Source organism: Haliotis cracherodii, unplaced genomic scaffold (genome assembly GCF_022045235.1).
Source record: "Haliotis cracherodii isolate W230 unplaced genomic scaffold, xgHalCrac1.p SCAF_20, whole genome shotgun sequence".
Lineage (NCBI taxonomy): Eukaryota > Metazoa > Mollusca > Gastropoda > Lepetellida > Haliotidae > Haliotis > Haliotis cracherodii.
The window spans coordinates 17,061,221-17,077,409 of NW_027266276.1; the positions used below are offsets into that span (position 1 = coordinate 17,061,221).

General features: G+C 37.8%; 1 protein-coding gene across 1 annotated transcript; it reads left to right on the forward strand.

Annotated features, from left to right (window-relative positions):
- The first annotated feature begins 3,152 nt into the window (after positions 1-3,152).
- LOC139470087 (fibulin-1-like) lies at positions 3,153-6,912 on the forward strand. The gene is made up of 4 exons (XM_071252378.1): positions 3,153-3,225; positions 4,289-4,411; positions 5,078-5,206; positions 6,824-6,912. Exons 1-4 carry the CDS (start codon positions 3,153-3,155, stop codon positions 6,910-6,912), a joined length of 414 nt encoding a protein of 137 aa, XP_071108479.1.
- The last annotated feature ends 9,277 nt before the right edge of the window (positions 6,913-16,189 follow it).

Below are 16,189 nucleotides of genomic sequence, written 5' to 3' on the forward strand. Positions count from 1 at the left end.
GCAATTGTAACACAACAATCGCTACCGGATAATTTATAACACAGTTACTTTTGCCCTTGTAGATATTTGACAATATTCATGTGGAGAATTCGTACGTGCGATTGGAAAATAACTGTTCCAGTCAGAGCGCGAGAAGTTACGCTGGGTCGTGCATATTATTGTTGTGTCGTCGGCTATATTATGCCATGAATGCAATCATGTGTTTCCGACTGTAGTTCGTCATTAAGCTATTAATATTTCCTACTTTCGTATGCGATAAATATGTGTAAGTGTTCTTACCGACACACATGTTGAGATCTTGGTAGGTCTTTTCAAATCCTTCATCACACTGACATGTTGGGACTGGGACAGTTGGTGGCACAAGACACACCCCGTTCAGACACCCACTGACAGTGCAGAGGACCGCTGAAACACCATTGGACTACAACAGTATAACGCGTGTATGTGAACAAATTTGCATAAGATAGTACACTGTTACTACATGTAAATATACACTTGAAGAAGATTAAGTGTATATATAAATGTATTAATATTCAAATGAGTGTCTTGGTGCAATGACATACTAAATAACACAGGACTAATTGAGGACGTGAAGTAGTTGGTCATCCTTGCAAGAATAACTCCCACACACGTAGCTGCCAGGATCCGATACTCTTGGTTTGAATCCCATTTGCGCCCTGACGATGATGGTTCTGGGTCTGTCAACGACAAACCCGTGCAGGCTGGTTTCTCACAATATAACTGCTGTACTGTTCACAGTGGTGTTCTTCCCAGCTCGCTCACTACCTGTACGACTCAAAAGCCGTTTACTACTACTATGTACATTCATTCTGCATTCAATGTGTGCTGAAAGATACAATATAATACGTCACCATACCTTGAGCATCGATGTAGTGAACGCTGACACTGACGATAACCACGGTGAGAATGACGCGAGTGACAGAAGTCATGATGGTTGTGCAAGTGCTGTGTACCTGTTGTGCAGGCCAGCACGGCGTCTTTATACTCAGACTATCGCTGCTTTTTATCATACACTGTAGTTTAGTCATCATTTATTAATACACAATTGAAAGATACTTTACCTTGAAAGGTCAAACGTACATTGACTGACCGAACGGGCCAAAAGTGGCCTGTCAATCAAATACCATGCAGCCAGCTATTCCTTTGTATACTTCGGGGAGAATGTCATGTTGTCAATCACAACAGATACCATGTTCTTTATGGGTTTGTTTTTCTATCGTTGCAATTTCACAGAGGGTAATAGCTGTCCATCGTAAAGTGGACGTGTCGAAAAATAGGTGCTTTTCATAGATGAAATCGAACTTATTACTGCTTAGTAGCGTACTTTTTTTGTCAAGTTTAGCCTTATTAGGCTGCTGTAGGATTTGTATCAATGTTTAACCTTTGTGCGATGAATATATTCTGAGATGTGTAACAAAACAAAAAACTGTAAAAGTTTATAGCAGTTTGTTTAACACTGTCCAGGTTGTTGATTTTCTGTATAAGCTGATTGCCGTGGAAGTTGTAGTTTGACAAGATCTCATTTTTGACATGTTCCTGCCTTTCAAATTGCCGATGACCCAACAAAGAAGCCATGTCGAGGAGATTTATCCCTCTGGGAATGATGGAAGCCATTCTTCATTGCGTTTACAGATTACAGTGAATTCTTTTCGCATGCAGTAATAGACCATATTCAGACATGATTCACACATTAAGTCATGTTTCCTTTCGTCGTGGGTGCTTGGCGCTAGGGGACTGTAATTTAAAACTATCAACGGATAGCGTATTAATGATTCAATTTAAGAATCGTACTTAAAGCGTTTGTTTACTGAACTTATATTCTAGAATAATGTATGTAAATGAAATTTAACATTGGACGATAAGTATTTATGAGAACTGTTAAAACTATTTAGTTCACATATGCATATATATGGCTATATGTCCGGTGTTTGTGTATTGAAATCTTTTAGTTTACATGTGCATGTATATGACTATATGTCAGGTCTTTGTGTATTTAAACCGTTTAGTTCACATGGGAATGTATTTGAAGTTTCAAGCATCGTTTCTGGTATGTTTCAGGTATGTTTCTGGTATGTTTCTAGTATGTTTCTGGTATGTTTCTGGTATGTATCTGTATGTATCTGTCATTTCTGGTATGTTTCTAGTATGTTTCTGGAATGTTTCTAGTATGTTTCTAGTATGTTTCTGGTATGTTTCTGGTATGTTTCTAGTATGTTTCTAGTATGTTTCTGGTATGTTTCTAGTATGTTTCTAGTATGTTTCTGGTATGTTTCTAGTATGATTCTGGTATGTTTCTAGTATGTTTCTGGTATGTTTCTGGTATGTTTCTAGTATGTTTCTATTATGTTTCTGGTATGTTTCTAGTATGTTTCTGGTATGTTTCTGGTATGTTTCTAGTATGTTTCTGGTATGTTTCTGGTATGTTTCTAGTATGTTTCTGGTATGTTTCTAGTATGTTTCTTGTATGTTTCTGGGGCGGTCGGGTAGCCTAGTGGTTAAAGCGTTCGCTCGTCACGCCGAAGACCCGGGTTCGATTCCCGACATGGGTACAATGTATGAAGCCCATTTCTGGTGTCCCCCGCCGTGATATTGCTGGAATATTGCTAAAAGCGGCGTAAAGCCATACTCACTCACTCACTCACTCTGGTATGTTTCTAGTATGTTTCTTGTATGTTTCTGGTATGTTTCTAGTATGTTTCTGGTATGTTTCTAGTATGTTTCTGGTATGTTTCTGGTCTGTTTCTGGTATGTTTCTAGTATGTTTCTGGTATGTTTCTGAACATGTGATCCATCCTTGTTCTCATCTGAGTTTCTGGGGACATGAATATTGACCGGTCACGTACACGGGTGCCCTCATCATCATATATGTGTGTATATATTATATTGTAATAACGAATACACCTAGACGTTGTACTGTAAGCAGAAAGCGTATAAAAACAAGCACAAAAAATAGGATGGTATCCATGTATGTCTATGAAAGGTCATGTATGGTCACAGATCGGTCATTCAATCGATTTCAGCAATGGCAATAAGAAATAACACGTCAGGTATATAAGAGGCCTAGTTTTCCATCAGAAGCATACGAAACATTTCTTGCTAAAAAGCGAATCGTTAGCTCTGTGGAAACAGATATGAAATCTCTTGTAGCTTTTCTATTCGCTACTTTTGTTTTCATTGGAGTTGTTCAGTATATCGAAGCTCAAGGTGCGTACAATGTATATTACTGTTTGAGCTATGGTATTCAGTGAATCGAAGCTCAAGATATGTACATACACATTAACGTTTTAGCTGTGGTGTTCAGAGTATTGAAGCTCAAGGTATGTACATATATATTAACCTTCTAGCTGTGGTGTCCAGAGAATCGATGCTGAAGGTATGTGCATATATATTAACGTCTTAGCTGTTGTGTCCAGAGACTCGAAGCTCAAGGTATGGACACATAAGTATATTAACGTTCTAGCTGTGATGTTCAGTGAATCGAAGCTCAAGAAATGTACATATATATTAACGTCTTATCTGAGGAGTTCAATGTATTGAAACTCAAGGTATGTACATATATATTAACGTTGTATCTGTGGTGTTCAGTGTATTGAAACTCAAGGTATGTACATATATATTAACGTTCTAGCTGCGGTGTTCAGTGTATTGAAACTCAAGGTATGTACATATACATTAACGTTCTAGCTGCGGTCTTCAGTGTATTATAGCTCAAGGTATGTACATATATATTAACGTCCTAGCTGTGGTGTTCAGTGTATTGAAGCTTATGGTATGTACATATATATATTAACGTTCCAGCTGAGGTGTTCAGTGTATTGAAGCTGAATGTATGTACATATTTATTAACGTTCTAGCTGTGGTGTTCAATGTATTGAAACTCAAGGTATGTACATATATATTAACGTCCTAGCTGTGGTGTTCAGTGTACTGAAGCTCAGGGTATGTACATATATATTAACGTTCTAGCTGCGGTGTTCAGTGTATTGAAGCTGAAGGTATGTACATATATATTAACGTTCTACCTGTGGTGTTGTATGATTTATTTCTCAGATACATTTTCAATTCAGCTAATCGGTATAAGTCATCGTCGTTTTCTGCCTGTATGGTAGTTATTTGGGATTTCGCATTTTCAAGCAAACTATTCCTGTAGAATCTTTGCTGGTATAAACTCCACTATAGTTGGCTCTAGTGAAGTGTAACAGAGTATCTGCAAAACACTGAATCTGTAACTCCATCCTTTAACATTGCAAGCCTCCCTATATTTCAGCACTGTGTACAGTAGCGAGCTGCCAGAATGGCGTGTGTCTGGGACCACCATTTGTCGCTACCCCTGTGTGTCTGTGTGACCCTGGATTCACGTACTCCATCCTGGATGTTAATATCTGTGAAGGTAAGACGCGTCATTCAGATGTTTAGGGACCGACCGTTAGAGTTTCCTGGGAGGAGGGGTGGAAAGGTGGGTTGCTGGGATTTTGTATCGAGATTAGAAATTTCATCAGGTACAACTGCAAAAGCAGATGCTGTTTTTTTATATTTAAGACTTTGAACATGACTTTAAGGAAAAACTTCTTGCAACAATGCCATTTTTGTGGCAGACACTTTCTTGTTTTTTTCAGAGGCCGAAAGCATAGATAATTTATTCTTTTCGCTAAAATATAAGCAACCCCCCCCCCCCCCCCCCCCCCATTAAACACACATACGCCTAACCTCCCTCACCCAGCCCCAACACCACCCCAACACCACCCACCAGAATATCAAATGGTAGGTCCCTTAATTCCTTGCTACTATCGATTGACGTTCGTTTGTTTGTACGGCGTTGTGTCCACTGCGCTGATCCAGCTGTAATTTATCCGTTTGACATATTCTAGGTCCGTCCATACCCATGAGGAAGAGGTGACGTAATTCCCATTGTACAACATCTCGCAGTTAGCTCCATGCAATCATCATAATCCAGGTATTCAGGAAAGGCCCAAATGAACAAACAACAATTATAATGGTACACGGTATTCATAGATGAAACATTTTGAAATACTGACACTTTTATAACCCTTTACAGACTTTGACGAGTGCAAGATTGCCTACGGGACCATTTGTAACCAAGGGCGATGTGTCAATCAGCCAGGCAGCTACAGCTGTCAGTGTTATCCTGGATACGTTTCTCGTTTCAACAACACCGTTTGTGACTGTAAGTGCATTTTACATAAGTGTCATTATACTCTGGGTAGAAGTGAGCATTGCTCCTTCGAGAAGTCACGATTCCGAAGAAAGTAATTTTAAAAATACTTGGCCCCGAGAGACTGAAAGTGCAATTAATTGCGTATATATCGAAGTCGATGATAACGATCACATATAATGAGTGAGTGAGTGAGTATGGTTTTATGCCGCTTTTAGCAATATTCCAGGAATATCACGGCGGGGGACACCGGAAATTGGCTTCATACATTGTACCCATGTCAGGAATCGAATCCGAGTCTTCCGCGAGACGAGCGAACGCTTTAACCACTAGGCTACCCGATCGCATTATGAAATATTTGAAAATATGTGAGAGTTAATTTCACACAGTTCCTTCCTGTGTCGCGATAGCACAGGTCGACTATTAGACGTCCTTAAATCAAACGCTGGGGACACGTCTTCAAACAAAATTTGAAATAATTCACTTGTCAAAAATTTGTTTCGTCTATTCCAAGTGTAAATTAATTCAAATGTTGGTCCAAGACATTACGGAAGATGCGACTAACGGGGTCGGGTGGTCAGGCTTGCTGACTTGGCTGATGAATGTCATCGTATCCCAATTGCGTGAATCGATGCTTATGATGTCAATCACTGGATTGTCTGGTCCAAACTCGATTATTTACAGACCGCCGTAATAGACCTGGAAAATTGCTGAGTGCGGCGTTAAACAACAAACAAACACAAAATCAGGATATTGTATAACTGACAAACAACTCCATTCCTGAACAAATTAATGGAGCGTTGAATCAATAGAATGAAGTCACGGGCGTGTTTTACTCATGTTAAACCCTATTTCCCCTCACCTCACCACACCTCACCTAACCTCACCCAACCTTACCTCACCTCATGTTATCACTCCCCCTTACTGATGGATCAGGTGATCTTGCTGGATGACTCGGTTGACCGAGTTGTGTCATTGCGTACGCTTCTGATCACTGGATTGCCTCTGTTGTTCACATGAAGCTGGGTGCGGCGTTAGGCAACAAACACTTACTTTTTATTAAAATTACACCTTTAGCGAACAGCTGGTCATCACTTATTTTCAGTGATTAATATAGTTTATACCACTATTTTATTTCCCTTTTACGCCCAGTGGATTTTTTTTTCGACAGATATTCGAGACTGATTATTCTCAGCCGTTGACGTTTAGAATCTGATCGTTAATGGCTTGACATGACGTTTGTAGTGCGTCTTTTGAGCACAGCTAATTGCCTGAGCAATGGATGTTTGTAATTTTGGTCACGTTTAGCACAATTATATTCTGATAATGTACCCCTGTAACTATTATGCGTAGTGTAGTGCCTGGACCTAGCGGGAAGTGTAATGTACCGTTAGTGGGATCTGTTCACTTTGTGACGTATTTCACATGACTTCACTGTGCTCTGAGACAGGATGAACACTTTTTCAGGATAAAGAGGATCATTTGCGATAACAGTAGGGTTCTGCTGCATATTCCGATACATTACTGTCACTTGCACTTTATCGATTACATGGTGAATAGTACTATATGAGCCAGCGCTCCTTATTATAGATGTAAAGTTTATACAGTTTGTTTTACTTTATGTTTCAGATCCACCAAAGCGACAACAACAACAACAACAACAACCAAACTCTCTACCAAGTCTGCAATTTCTCTCTTTAAATGGATTGGTAAACTGATGCCGCCAATATGCACTGTACAACCTGTGATGTGTGAATATGTCATACATCTGAAAGTTCCAAATGTTTTATTGATCATTTGCACAATTATATCAAAATAAAAACACAGCAGACAAGGCGTTTTAGTTGTTTTTCCATAGGTCCATGGGATAATTCATTATGTATTTAAACAGTTGTTCCAATTAGATACAAATAAAACTTTTCAGGAAAAATATTCTACACAATGGGGGTCGTCACGTGTTATAAGTTGCCTTTGAACGAACGATGTGTATATGTATAAGCAATATTTCAATTGCTTTCTTAACTTCAACTGTATCATTCGACACAAACAAGTTACTGCCGGTTGCATTAATTAAACCTGTGACAAAGTATTATAATAGTTTTAGCAAGCACTCCAGGGCAATGTCGTGATTAGCCCCAGGCAGGGAAAGCGCGAAACTTTCTTAACATACTTTATCCTACTTTCGTCCTCTCGCCGTACGTGTCCTCCTGGTCTACAAGAAAGTGTTCAGCGTGATGGATCTACTCTCTGATATCAGTGAATGTCCTACCTACTCTACTTTAGAACATCAATCAAGACCTATCTCTTCCGCCAAGCGTCCTATTGAACTGTGTTGCCTGCACCTTGAGCATAATATTTGAGTATGGAAACGTATTGGGATATATCTGACGGAAACAACAAAGTTTGAAAGGGAATTATCATGAATACTTGACTTCAATATTCGGGCTTCTGAAAAACATAGCATATAAAGGATGCAGCTGAAATAGTACTAACGTGGGGCTGGAATGTCGGGCCAGAATATGTCGATAACGTAGCAAGTCAGACGCCATGTAAATACTTCGTCTCTAAGACGTCCTTGGTTTCGGATGTTGATCAGTGTATATGTAAACCAATTGTGAGGTAGGTATACGTAGGCATACGCACTTGTAGATGAGGACAGAATCAGTTTGGACAATTAAATGGCTGTGGGCGGTGTCAGGTGACGTGTCACAATATGCTGGGGTCAGCACTTTTGATACCAAACTCGACAAGATCAACTTGTGATTCTATTAGATGAGTTGCCTTCTGTGCAACTTGATATCGTTTCCACTTTTCTTTACTACATGGAAGTAAGTCTTCTCTCGATGTGTAAAGTAATGTAAAAAGTAATCATATGACTTCATTAGAAGAAGAACGACGGGAGTAATTGTTTAAACGACGAAACCGCCTGGTGGACATCGAATTCTTGATCTGGGAACACCTGTTGTGATAACTGGAATCTGTACTGTTACCCTGGAGCGTTGTGTTTAGATTTATCCTTTCCATTTGTTTGAAATCTGACCCTGTCCACGTGACTTCTTAACAAGTATGAATATTCCATAGGCACCAGTGTAACGGCAGCCGTAGATGTACATGCAGGTTAAGGGATTATATATTAGAGCCAATGATAACCGGTTTCTTATTACGATTTTGACACGTCTGTTTAATTCCTGGCATTTATTAAAAGACTGTCCCTGAAACAGTCTTGTAAAGTGTCATTCTGTCCTATGTGCTTCTTCATAAAACAATTCCTTTGTTACCGTACTGTACGTGGGGTTTAAAGATTACCTGGGTCCCTAGTATTCACTGTAAAAGTAATGGAGAAAACATGCGAATATACTCGTTCGACTCCTGGAAATTAGAAAATTAGAGTGACATCTCCGACGTAAACCAGTTATTTGCGTCAGTTGTACTTGTTACACAGTCATTATCAGTTAAATGAAACAATTAGCTGAGCAAAGCATCGAAATAATAAGTTGTGATTTTTCATGAAAACATTTTATTTACTTTTTATTTGTAGAAACTTCAACAATGCTATAACTAAACATTCAGCACTGAGGGACAAATAGTGTCGTGACAGTGACAGTGTAATTTACATAACAACACCTGGTTAAACATTAAAGGAATCTACCGCAATTCCTAAAGATCATTTGATGGACAATGCAGCATATTCTAAATACTAAAAGGAAACTAGATATTTCACGCACAATAACTTTTAAAGATGTCTACTTAATACTTATAGTTTTTCTCCTTTATTTGCATATGCAAGAAATTAAACCTGAGGACATTATATAAGCCTCATTACGGATCCCGTGAAGGCAAGTCTTCGCACATCAAAATATTTCGATAAATGTCACTGTGAAGTCATATAACGTAGCAATATGAAAATATACTTGGTTCTCACATTTAGACAGTCGTTCAAACAGTAGCACAGGACATATGACCGTGACAGTCTAATTTAAAGTGGCAGCATTTATAAAAACCTTCAAACGATTACTGTTGCATTGGTTCAGTTTACCTTAACTTACTGACACTAATCTATTCCATACTGAATGTGTTATTTACGTTGTAATTTACGTCACTCCGAAAACTGTTGGTTTGCATTTGAACTTGCTTCCTGAAACAATTGTATTTGAGTGTAATCTGACCCAGTGATTAATTTTACAAATACAGTTCACAATTAACCTCGATTAATTGTATTTAAAAATACGGCTCCTGGCGGTGGGTTGTTTGAAGACTTTCCAACAATAAATGATCTGTCATTGAATTTGACTAAAAATGATAAAAACTCGATATTTTAATCTGACCTGGCCGGTTATTTGAATTGATGACACTTCTGAGCACAAAATAAAAGAAAGATTTGTCAGATTTTATAAAGTTAAACAGCAGTAAATGAAGATCCGATCACGCGAAATTTACGTCACAGAGTTCGTAATTTACCTTGAACTGAACAACATGGACGAGCCAAACCTCTCGATGTTTCTGGTGACATCAGAAGGCGTGATGCAATGGCCAGTGGTACAAACACGTGTGTTTAAATAGTCTTTGGGCTTTCCATTTACTACTAAACGTTTTTTTCAAATACCTATCAAATGTATATTACTGAACATAAGTTACATCTGAAACTCAATAGTTCAATATCCAGATATAAAACTGCGTTTTGGCGCTGTTCTGTTACGAAACACTTGTGGATATAGAAGCCCTGTTCGTGACCATAGGCTGAAACTAATTCAAATTCACATTACTTTATACTAGCTCTTAGGTGTTATTACATCCTTAAAAATTGCTTTGAAAATTCCTCATTAACGAACAATTTCTTACCAACTATAGCTTTTGTTGTATTTTACAAGGTATATGCTTTTTGTATGTTTCTTCCAGCTTTGAATAAACCTGTTTGGTTGCAAAATATGCAATGAACAATTGAGCTAAACATAATGAAAGTTAGCATAACGTAAATTTCACAACATCTGCCGGCAAATTATTTAAGTATATTTGACAATTCAATTCCGGCTCACATGCAGGATTTTGGCATTGAAATAAGAGGAATATACTGAATTTTTTTCAGAATGATAGTTAGTATTTCTGACATATATATCTTAGTTTACACATATCTTAGTTTAACATTGTCTTAATGGAATTGTCATTCGCCGACAATTGAAAAATGCACCCCAAGCTAGAAAATTACATCTGTGAATTATTTGCACATGTATTATGTGTTATTTACTTTCGAATTATGTTTCTGGTATACTTAACTAAAAAATGCGCAGACATATATCTTCAAGTACGCTACATTTTAGGGATACATCGGTGTCATATCTGAGCGACTGCATTTGTACCATCTAACTGAGAATGACTGTACAGTGCATGTTCAAGAGGGCAAGTGAATTCCTGGCTCAGAATCAAGCGCCACCATAGCGTGACATCATACGTAGATTGGCGCCTCGAGCAGGAATATCAAAGTACTACAACAAAAACAATACATTAACTTCCAAAACACGCTTACTTCTACACAATGGGACCCACTTCCAAAACCTAATTACGTGATACCTCTTTTTGTACATGTCATAAAATGCAGGAAACAATGGGATTGACAGGTCGGACTGTGACGTCAGCCTGCAACGGTTTTCTCCGAAGCGATAAAGGCAGAGACAGGCGAGAACATTAGTTAGTTGTGGGACGTATTGGTGAGGGGAACATCAATATCAAAGAGGGGTAAGAATGATTGGTCTTTGTTTCATTATCTCAATGCATTTATATATATGATCCCCTGATGATCAGGTATCAAAGTTAACACAAACAACATCCAAATGCTCTATCATATTACCTGTTAGTTAACATATTCCTGTGAGGTCATTCTATTGTTCGGACGTCTACGACAGTTGGCTGTCAATTATTTATGATTACATTAACTACACCCAAATGTCACCCGATGTTCAGGTTAAAGTAATTATATATAGGAAACAGGAGTAACATATATCTTTGTTCAGGGTTCCACATTAAATACATATTCCGATAATCATCTCCAAATGCGCAAGCATTTGTCACAATACTCGTTTTGGATCTCTAAAAGCGTGAACAACCAGTACCATACATTGTAAAGATCAACTTGCTAGAGAGCGAGGCGCACGTGCATCTGCAGCAGGAAACATATTTCACGTGAACCCCCCTGGGTGTTTCTCACAGTATGAAGACATATTTACAAGGCGTTCTGGATTATGTGTAAAATCATTTCTAAAATCTTTTTAATATTTTGTCAAAGTCTAAAAGTAGGGATGTGTTTTTCGTATGGGACTCGTACCTTGTCTTTAACATTAATGCGCTTTGTGGTACATTAATAAACTGTCTGGGAACACATTTTGACATTGTGTTCACTGAATATATTTATTTGCGTGATTTCAGATACCTTTATTTGTTGCATACGATGTATTTGGATTTCCGTCCCGTGAAAAGGGTTATAACCGGCACAATTTACTTAACTATGTTATTTTTCTGAACAAATATTATAACATGTATATTGGAATCATCCTTGCATGTACATGTCTGTGTTTCACGATTAAGAGAATCTGGTAACTGGCATTACAATACGTTGCTCTGTATGAAATGAAATGCGCGAAGAAGTTTAGAAATGTAACAAGGGGATATGTCTACAACTATTTCTCCCGTTGACTGTGACATTTGAAACCAGACTGTAACTTGCGGCACTATCAGGAGCCAACATACCAAGTTGTAGGTCGGTGAGATGCATGTCAATGTAAATGCATCTCTATTTGAATCAACTGTTACTTATTAGTATGCATTACACAAATACAAAAGAATGCCTAGATGATCGCAGACAATAAAATCAAATGCATTCGTAGATGTGCATCGTACCAGCATCTATGTAACATAAGAGAGTCATAGTAAAATCGAATTAAGATCACATGTTTGGAATCATCGCTGGTGTTGACATTTTAACGATCTCGTCCTCACCAGAACATTAACTTTGTGCTTGTTACACCGAGCCACCCCCACAATATACTCTACAGCGATGGAGTTCTACAGCGATGGGGTTCTACAGATGATGGGGTTCTGAATGGATAGAGGGGAAATTTCATAACTGTAATATGTCAACATGAAATATTTAAGCCCTCAAAATGAATATGTATTAATGGTAACCATGACAACTATTTTTCACATTTCGTACTTTTATTTCCTGACCATGTATGTGCTTTGTCGTTCATATCTGATGTATGTCACTTACAACTCATGAGTCCCTGAACCTGCTTAGAATGAAGTGGTCGTATACTTATTTATAGGACATTGTGACAGGACATATTAACACAAGGAGAAAACATTTCTTAGCTCACAGTTTGATGATGGCACGACACGACACTTCCTTGAAGTTCTTAATTTATTTGCTTTGAGTGAGTTTTCTTTGGGCATTTTGCAACGGGATATGTCGAGAACTGTGAGTGATGTTCCATGTATGTTTTCTGACTTGCTGATGGGACTGTGTTAATCATCATATTGGGCACCTGCCACTGACACAACTTCCTTCGTGTATGAGCTCAGCCAAACTATGTCCGTAGGCACAAATGACAAATTTGTGGATATACAAAAAGACAAAGATTAGTATAATCTTAAGTGAAAATTTCTAATGTTTAAAATTAAATACTAATTTGTCATGTACACTATTATAGTCATTAGCAATACCAACTTCTAGAATTCCTATCAAAGACAATCTTACATAGAAATGAACAAAGTCATTGACAATTCGTGACGTTTCAATTATATATTTGTTACAGATGATGTTACTAGGGAATACAATGGCATAATCAAATAATGGATGTAGTATGCTACCATAACAACCACACCTAATGATCAGCAGAATATATAAATATCAACTAGAGATAAAAATGTCGGTCAAATATTAATTTAAATATATAGTGAACTTATGCATGTCATAGTACGCCATCTTAAATAAATCTATGACGAAAAGTATCAAGCCATGAACAGTTTAGACGATTTCCCGTCTTCGCTTCAGATCAACATTTGTAGATTTACATTTACATTAACAACATAGACAGCGCTCGGAACATGTATTAATGGAATAAATGGACACCCAGGTTAGAATAGGTTCCAATTAACTATGCTTGTCCTGAAAGGCGACTAGTTGGTATAGAGTGGTCTGGCTCGGCGAGTGCGTGTCGTCGTACCCTGACAAAATATGCAATGAACAATTGAGCTAAACATAATGAAAGTTAGCATAACGTAAATTTCACAACATCTGCCGGCAAATTATTTAAGTATATTTGACAATTCAATTCCGGCTCACATGCAGGATTTTGGCATTGAAATAAGAGGAATATACTGAATCTTTTTCAGAATGATATTTAGTATTTCTGACATATATATCTTAGTTTACACATATCTTAGTTTAACATTGTCTTAATGGAATTGTCATTCGCCGACAATTGAAAAATGCACCCCCATGCTAGAAAATTACATCTGTGAATTATTTGCACATGTATTATGTGTTATTTACTTTCGAATTATGTTTCTGGTATACTTAACTAAAAAATGCGCAGACATATAACTTCAAATACTCTACATTTTAGGGATACATCGGTGTCATATCTGAGCGACTGCATTTGTACCATTTAACTGAGAATGACTGTACAGTGCATGTTCAAGAGGGCATGTGAATTCCTGGCTCAGAATCAAGCGCCACCATAGCGTGACATCATACGTAGATTGGCACCTCGAGCAGGAATTACTAAGTACTACAACAAACACAATATATTAACTTCCAAAACACGCTTACTTCTACACAATGGGACCCACTTCCAAAAACTAATTACGTGATACCTCTTTGTACATGTCATAAAATGCAGGAAACAATGGGATTGACAGGTCGAACTGTGACGTCAGCCTGCAACGGTTTTCTCCGAAGCGATAAAGGCAGAGACAGGCGAGAACATTAGTTAGTTGTGGGACGTATTGGTGAGGGGAACATAAAAATCAAAGAGGGGTAAGAATGATTGGTCTTTGTTTCATTATCTCAATGCATTTATATATATGATCCCCTGATGATCAGGTATCAAAGTTAACACAAACAACATCCAAATGCTCTATCATATTACCTGTTAGTTAACATATTCCTGTGAGGTCATTCTATTGTTCGGACGTCTACGACAGTTGGCTGTCAATTATTTATGATTACATTAACTACACCCAAATGTCACCCGATGTTCAGGTTAAAGTAATTATATATAGGAAACAGGAGTAACATATATCTTTGTTCAGGGTTCCACATTAAATACATATTCCGATCATCATCTCCAAATGTGCAAGCAATTGTCATAATACTCGTTTTGGATCTCTAAAAGCGTGAACAACCAGTACCATACATTGTAAAGATCAACTTGCTAGAGAGCGAGGCGCACGTGCATCTGCAGCAGGAAACATATTTCACGTGAACCCCCCTGGGTGTTTCTCACAGTATGAAGACATATTTACAAGGCGTTCTGGATTATGTGTAAAATCATTTCTAAAATCTTTTTAATATTTTGTCAAAGTCTAAAAGTAGGGATGTGTTTTTCGTATGGGACTCGTACCTTGTCTTTAACATTAATGCGCTTTGTGGTACATTAATAAACTGTCTGGGAACACATTTTGACATTGTGTTCACTGAATATATTTATTTGCGTGATTTCAGATACCTTTATTTGTTGCATACGATGTATTTGGATTTCCGTCCCGTGAAAAGGGTTATAACCGGCACAATTTACTTAACTATGTTATTTTTCTGAACAAATATCATAACATGTATATTGGAATCATCCTTGCATGTACATGTCTGTGTTTCACGATTAAGAGAATCTGGTAACTGGCATTACAATACGTTGCTCTGTATGAAATGAAATGCGCGAAGAAGTTTAGAAATGTAACAAGGGGATATGTCTACAACTATTTCTCCCGTTGACTGTGACATTTGAAACCAGACTGTAACTTGCGGCACTATCAGGAGCCAACATACCAAGTTGTAGGTCGGCGAGATGCATGTCAATGTAAATGCATCTCTATTTGAATCAACTGTTACTTATCAGTATGCATTACACAAATACAAAAGAATGCCTAGATGATCGCAGACAATAAAATCAAATGCATTCGTAGATGTGCATCGTACCAGCATCTATGTAACATAAGAGAGTCATAGTAAAATCGAATTAAGATCACATGTTTGGAATCATCGCTGGTGTTGACATTTTAACGATCTCGTCCTCACCAGAACATTAACTTTGTGCTTGTTACACCGAGCCACCCCCACAATATACTCTACAGCGATGGAGTTCTACAGCGATGGGGTTCTACAGATGATGGGGTTCTGAATGGATAGAGGGGAAATTTCATAACTGTAATATGTCAACATGAAATATTTAAGCCCTCAAAATGAATATGTATTAATGGTAACCATGACAACTATTTTTCACATTTCGTACTTTTATTTCCTGACCATGTATGTGCTTTGTCGTTCATATCTGATGTATGTCACTTACAACTCATGAGTCCCTGAACCTGCTTAGAATGAAGTGGTCGTATACTTATTTATAGGACATTGTGACAGGACATATTAACACAAGGAGAAAACATTTCTTAGCTCACAGTTTGATGATGGCACGACACGACACTTCCTTGAAGTTCTTAATTTATTTGCTTTGAGTGAGTTTTCTTTGGGCATTTTGCAACGGGATATGTCGAGAACTGTGAGTGATGTTCCATGTATGTTTTCTGACTTGCTGATGGGACTGTGTTAATCATCATATTGGGCACCTGCCACTGACACAACTTCCTTCGTGTATGAGCTCAGCCAAACTATGTCCGTAGGCACAAATGACAAATTTGTGGATATACAAAAAGACAAAGATTAGTATAATCTTAAGTGAAAATTTCTAATGTTTAAAATTAAATACTAATTTGTCATGTACACTATTATAG